At 34.0% G+C, this 6,000-nt stretch overlaps 1 protein-coding gene across 4 annotated transcripts; it reads left to right on the top strand.

Annotated features, from left to right (window-relative positions):
- The first annotated feature begins 253 nt into the window (after positions 1–253).
- On the top strand, positions 254–5,655 carry LOC107433418 (AT-hook motif nuclear-localized protein 9). Of its 4 annotated transcripts, none has more exons than XM_048477910.2 (7): positions 254–869; positions 1,219–1,286; positions 1,986–2,425; positions 3,574–3,641; positions 4,421–4,552; positions 4,770–4,931; positions 5,166–5,655. In XM_048477910.2, the coding sequence occupies exons 3-7, from the start codon at positions 1,996–1,998 to the stop codon at positions 5,394–5,396; spliced, it is 1,023 nt and encodes a 340-aa protein (XP_048333867.1). In that variant the 5' UTR covers positions 254–869; positions 1,219–1,286; positions 1,986–1,995; the 3' UTR covers positions 5,397–5,655. The 4 variants fall into 4 exon arrangements, with proteins under 4 accessions (XP_048333867.1, XP_060671827.1, XP_048333865.1 ...); XM_048477908.2 differs by having other exon boundaries at positions 255–869; positions 1,893–2,425; XM_060815844.1 differs by lacking the exon at positions 1,219–1,286.
- The last annotated feature ends 345 nt before the right edge of the window (positions 5,656–6,000 follow it).

The following is a 6,000-nucleotide window of genomic DNA, read 5'->3' as shown; positions in this document are numbered from 1 at the left end:
GAAATTCAGAAAAAACAAGAAAAAAAATACCCATTAAATAAAAATAATAAATAAATAAATAAAATTCAGTATTATCCAAAGAAGAAGTGCTTTATTCATTTATTGTTATTGTTATTATTATTATTATTTTCTGTTCAGGTTTTTGTTTGTTTATGAAGACTCAAAAAATAAAAATAAAAATAAAAAAGCAATAAGCCATGTACACCAAAAGCAAAGCAAAACCCAAGAAGCATCATCAGCCACTTGGGTCACAATTCACAAACAGCTTTTAGGAAAACAGAGAGGAAGAAGAGAGAGACTCAAAAACCCTTTTTAGGGAGAGAAAGATAAACAGCTTTATTTATTTATTTATATTTATATTTATATATATTTATTTTTTTTCTGTTTATCTACTTATTTTATTATTGTTTTAGATTTATTGGAGAGGAGAGAGAACTCTGCCCCTAGAAAAATGCATTCAGATAAGGACTTGTGCTAGTACTAGTAGTAAATACCAACTCTCTCTTTCCCACACACATACAATGCCCTCTTCTTCTTTCTCTTTCTTTCTCTGTGCATTTTCACAGAGTCTTTAATTTCCCAGAAAAAAAACTGTTCGACCTTTAGTGCCTTCTTCTTTGGACTGGACCTCTCTCTTTTTTTTGAGTTCCATTTTGCTTTCCCATAACCAAATGCTTCAACCTTTCGTTGTTTTGAGAGAGACCCAGTGAGAAAAGGTTCGACCTTTAAACTTAAAACCCCCATAGTAGAAACCAAAGATTGTCTCTCTGTGTGTGGAAAGTCTTTTTCTTCCCACATTTCTCCTTTCTTGTTTGTCTTGTTTGATAAGAGGGAGAGAAGATGTTCGAGGGTTAACTCTGCACAAAAATGTCAGTTCTGTCTCTCTTTAATATCCATTATTGAGGTGTCCTTTTCTTTTCTTTGCATTTTTTCACATTCTGTGGGGTAATACAAGAACTGGGTTCTTTTTTTTCTGGTTGAAATATAAGAACTGGGTTCGAGTTCTTGAATGGCATTGACTTGAACTTTTTCTTTTTTATTTTTATTTATTTTTTTTTGTGGGGTTTTTTTTTTTTCCTTCAATTTTTTTTAAATCATTTTATTGTTGTTGGGGGGAGGGTTTGGAGGGTTTCAAGGCTGTTGAGCTTTGTTTCTATGCTTATGGGGTTGGCTTAGAAGATGCTTGGTATTAAAGGCTTTATAATGGGTTGGTGACAGTGGACCTGTTTCAGTGTCTCTTCTTTTATCTTCAACACCAAGCCTTTTGGTTGCCTCTTATTCGTTTGGTAAGCTGTAAAAATAGCTTCCATGTTTGTCTCTCATTAATTCATTGGCTTTTGAACTTTGAACATTTTTATCTCTTTGTTTTATTTTATTGTTCTTAAAAAGTTGTTTGATTTTTTCTCCACTGCTGTTGCTTTTCCTAAAATTTATATTTAATAAATATACATGTATACATATATATCTATATATATATGTATTTTATTTTCACCTTTTCACTTGCTAGTTGTTTCTTTAGAATCTGAGGGTCGATTATATCTTGGAAGTTGTTTCATTTTCTTTTTGTTTTTCTTGCCCCTTTCATATCACGTCTAGGTTTAAAGATCTCCATAAATGAATTTGTTGCATTTTCTAGGCGTCATTCTTCAAACAATGTAGTTTCTCAGAGTTTTTCTAAATTCAAAACTGATGTACAGTAGTTGTTGGGAAAAGGAAAGATATGAAGTAGTAAATGAACTTGTTTTCCAAATGCATAGCTGTATTTCATAAGGCAAATTTCTTTTTGATTCTACAATCTATAAGAAAAAGCTTCTTTATTCAATACCCTGATGGAACCCTGTCAAGTACTCACAAATTGGGTTCACATTTTTTTGAATTTACTCTTTGTGTAGAGTTTGTCACTGTATCAAACATTCAGAGTTTCTTCCTTGGGTTGAAAGTTTGGAGTAGAAATTTCTTCTGATAATTAATTCCTCGGTTAGTAGAAGTAAATGCATGGATCGGCGGGACCCTATGGCTTTGTCTGGGTCTGCATCTTATTATACACAAAGAGGGATAGCTGTCTCTGGCTCAGGAACACAATCTGGGTTACATGCATCACCAGGCATGCATCCCATGTCTAATCCGAATGTATCATTTCAATCAAATATGGGGGGCAATACTATTGGATCCACATTACCGGTAGAGCCTTCATCAGCAATGTCACCTCATGCTGGTGTTAATATGGGTGCACCATCTATGGTGCCATCAGGTGAGCCTGCGAAAAGGAAAAGAGGAAGGCCTAGGAAATATGGTCCAGATGGGACTGTGTCACTGGCATTGTCACCTTCACCTACTAGTAATCCTGGAATGGTAACACCAACCCCAAAACGAGGTAGAGGACGGCCACCAGGGACCGGGAAGAAGCAACAATTAGCTTCTCTTGGTAAGTTTCTTTTGGAAAATTTAATTTCTGTTTTGAGATTGACTGCAATAAGTGCATTCAATCAATATAAGTAAGCTCTTGGTTGGATTAATACATGTAGGATTTTCAAGTTTAGAGGAAATTTTATCTGTGCATTCTTTTCTTAAATTAATCAAGCCTAAAATTTTGTCTTTGTTCATATTTGCCATCTCATATGTTACCCTATGATCTGTTTTCATTTGTAACTATCTTAACTGTAAATTAATTGTTTATTCAAATATGCCTATATATGAATTGCGTATGTTTAACGTAAAACCTATTACCTGTGTACACTACCTCGATCTACCTTTTTGTTCTGTTGGTATTTTTAGAGACCTTATCAATCCAAGTACCATTTGATCGTCAATTTTATAAGGAAATATTTACAAGAATTGATTTATATCAATACTTGAAGTCTAAGTTTCATTTAAGGAAAAAAAAAAAAAAATGTGAGAGTGAAAGGACTGTCTGTGTGGGGGCTTCTGATATTAATTTGCACTATCGATTATACGTGGTAGGTTATTGCTGAGAAAAATAAGATGTTTTGATATTAGAGGTTAGAATAGACAGTAGCAAAGATGGCTTGTAGTTCCGGATGGAGATTGATTAATTAGACCAAACATGTTCAGTAAATTTTTATTTGATTAAGCAGACCAAATATGTTCCGTAAACTATGGGGTTTATGTAAGTTGCATAAACATTGGAACGCTTTATCTAGATTTTTGTAATCAGAGGAGTTTGTAGGGTGGAAAAGAGAATTTTGGTGGAATTCACTGTATACATAGATTTAAGGTTGGAACCTCTTTTTTGCCTGATTGGTTGGCAGTTGTTTTGTTCTGGCCTTTTAAACCACTTAAAGGAACTGAAGAATGCAAAATGAAACCAATGGCACAGAAAGCAATGACAGAAAATATTCTCATGAAAATTTTATGGATACATATGCATGCTATTCCCTCTGTGATTCTATGCTGTTAAAACAACTATTAGTGAACTATTTGATTTGTATTCAAGGCTTCATATGAACTTATTATGGGTTGATTCATATCAAAATATGGTTTATGTATGTTGTAATCCTGCAATATTTCTTTTTAGTATGTGACTGAGTTTGCAATGGTTAATAATATTTCCAGGTGAATGGCTGTCTGGTTCGGCTGGGATGGGATTTACTCCACACATTATCACCGTTGCAGTTGGAGAAGTATGCCATATTTTTCTCAAAAATATGTATCGATGTCTCTATCTTATAGCTCAATTAAGCATGGCTTTATTGTTTATTTATTTTTGTTCATGGAGGGTAAAATCTTTCTTTTTTTCTTTAGCCAAATCTTGAGCTTTAGGTCATATAAAGATGGATCCCATGTGTTTCTTTTAGTCACTATATTACATGGCTTTTTCTTTTCCAATTAAATTAGGACCAGAACTAAATTTTTTGAAAGCAATGCTATTTGCATAGAAAATGTTAAGTTTGGGAGACAAATCCTAGATGCAATGTTGATAAGGATGTCTAATTAATCAAATTCACAAGAAACTGATGGGGAAATATTGAAAATTAGAGTTTTAGCCAACCTCTTTTAATTTTATCATTTTATTTGGGCTCTGTAGAGTTAAGAGATGAATAAAGTATAATCAATGTGGAAATAACGGAGAAAAGCTGATATGTTTATTGTAGATTCTTGAATGTTACCTAGAAACTATCTATTTATGTTATCTTGTATGAATAAAAATGCTACTGAATGGGGAACTTCCCATAGGAAATCTGATTGAAGCTTATTATGAATTTTGGTTCATGGCCCTCATGTCCCAAGTAAATATTGAAGTGTCATAGTTAATATTGATATTATCTCTTTAGTGAGCTTCTTGATATCTTCTTGAAGTTTCTGTTGTTTTCATCTTAGAAAAGTACTCTTATCTTTTGGTATGATTTTTCAGATAATAAGGAGTTTCTTGTGTTTTGAATGTTACTCTCTTTTTCTGTAGGACATCGCAACAAAAATTATGTCATTTTCACAGCAGGGACCAAGGGCTGTATGTATTTTGTCAGCGAATGGTGCAGTCTCTACTGTGACACTTCGTCAGCCTTCAACATCCGGTGGTACTGTCACATACGAGGTAAGAGCGCTTTTGTATATTTCGTTAGTCATTTATTTGTTTGAATCTTTCATAGAGCGAGAGGTTGCCTATCCTTTGTGGAATTTATTTGATTATGTATAGTTCTGGCCCATGTTTTGGATAGATTTTGGGACTTTCCAAAGCAAGTTTATTTTTTCTTAAAAATTATATAATGTAATCCAATGTGGCTGACAAGGAAAGAGCTCTTTGTATGTAGGGGAGATTCGAGATAATTTGTCTATCAGGGTCTTATTTGCACACTGATAGTGGTGGTGCTCGTAATCGAAGTGGTGGTCTGAGTGTCTCCCTTGCCAGTCCTGATGGTCGTGTTATCGGTGGAGGAGTAGGTGGAATCCTCATTGCAGCAAGCCCTGTCCAGGTAGCTTCTTGTTGTTATGGTTTGAGCAACCATTATGATGTTGTAGTATTGCAACCAGAAACATTTTCCTAAACATGTTTTGTGACATGGGCGAATTCTACCAAACTACTTAGATCAAGCACAAACGCACACAGTCTCTCTCTCTCTCTCTCTCTCTCTATATATATATATATATATATGGATGTATATATTCCGAAAATATTGTTGAGAAGTGAATGATGGCAATGACTCCAGGTGATTGTGGGGAGCTTCTTGTGGGGCGGTTCAAAGACGAAGAACAAGAAAAGGGAAGCTCTTGAAGGTGCTACAGATTCTGATCACCAAACAGTTGACAATCAAGCTGCTTTGAATAGCCTGGCACCGAACCAAAACCTGACTCCGACGTCTTCAGTGGGTGTTTGGCCGGCATCACGAGCATTGGATATGCGTAACACCCATGTCGACATTGATTTGATGCGTGGGTAACAGTTAATTTTCTGCTGAGCAGTGTATATATATTTCAGTTAATCGGCTAGCCGAATCTTTATTATTTTTCTTCCTGAGAATTGAGAATTTACCTGATGACAAGAATGATGGAAAGCCAAGCTGATGATTCTGGCCTTTTGATTTAAAATTCTAACTCCAAATTGCCCATGTTAGACAAATGGGATGTACTCATATTTTTTTCTCTCTAGTTTACTGGAATTTTTTTAGTTTAAAAATGTAGGTGAAATTATTTTTATTATCTTCTTTTTATTTCTTTTTTTCGTTTTTTAACAAAATGCAGAAAAAAAAAAAAAAAAAAGATCCAAGTCTATTTTCTTTGCAGGTGTGTTTATGGTTGTAGAAACAATCTTTAATTGCTTTGATAAGGGGTAAGTTATTTTTTTGTTTTTGTTTTTGGTTATCTTTTCTGTTTGGCTTTTATGTTCAAATTGGAAGTTCTCAGCAAGGATAGAAATCTCATTTTAATGGCTCTTTATGAAAGAGTGAATCCAATAAAATGGTAGTAATATAAAAAAGATAACAAAAGTGGTCATTATGGCCTCAATAATATATTCTTTTCTCTCTATTTTTTCAATCATGTTGG

This window comes from Ziziphus jujuba, chromosome 3 (genome assembly GCF_031755915.1).
Source record: "Ziziphus jujuba cultivar Dongzao chromosome 3, ASM3175591v1".
Classification (NCBI taxonomy): domain Eukaryota; kingdom Viridiplantae; phylum Streptophyta; class Magnoliopsida; order Rosales; family Rhamnaceae; genus Ziziphus; species Ziziphus jujuba.
Note: the sequence above shows the minus strand (reverse complement) of the source record. Positions and strands in the feature narration are given on the sequence as shown.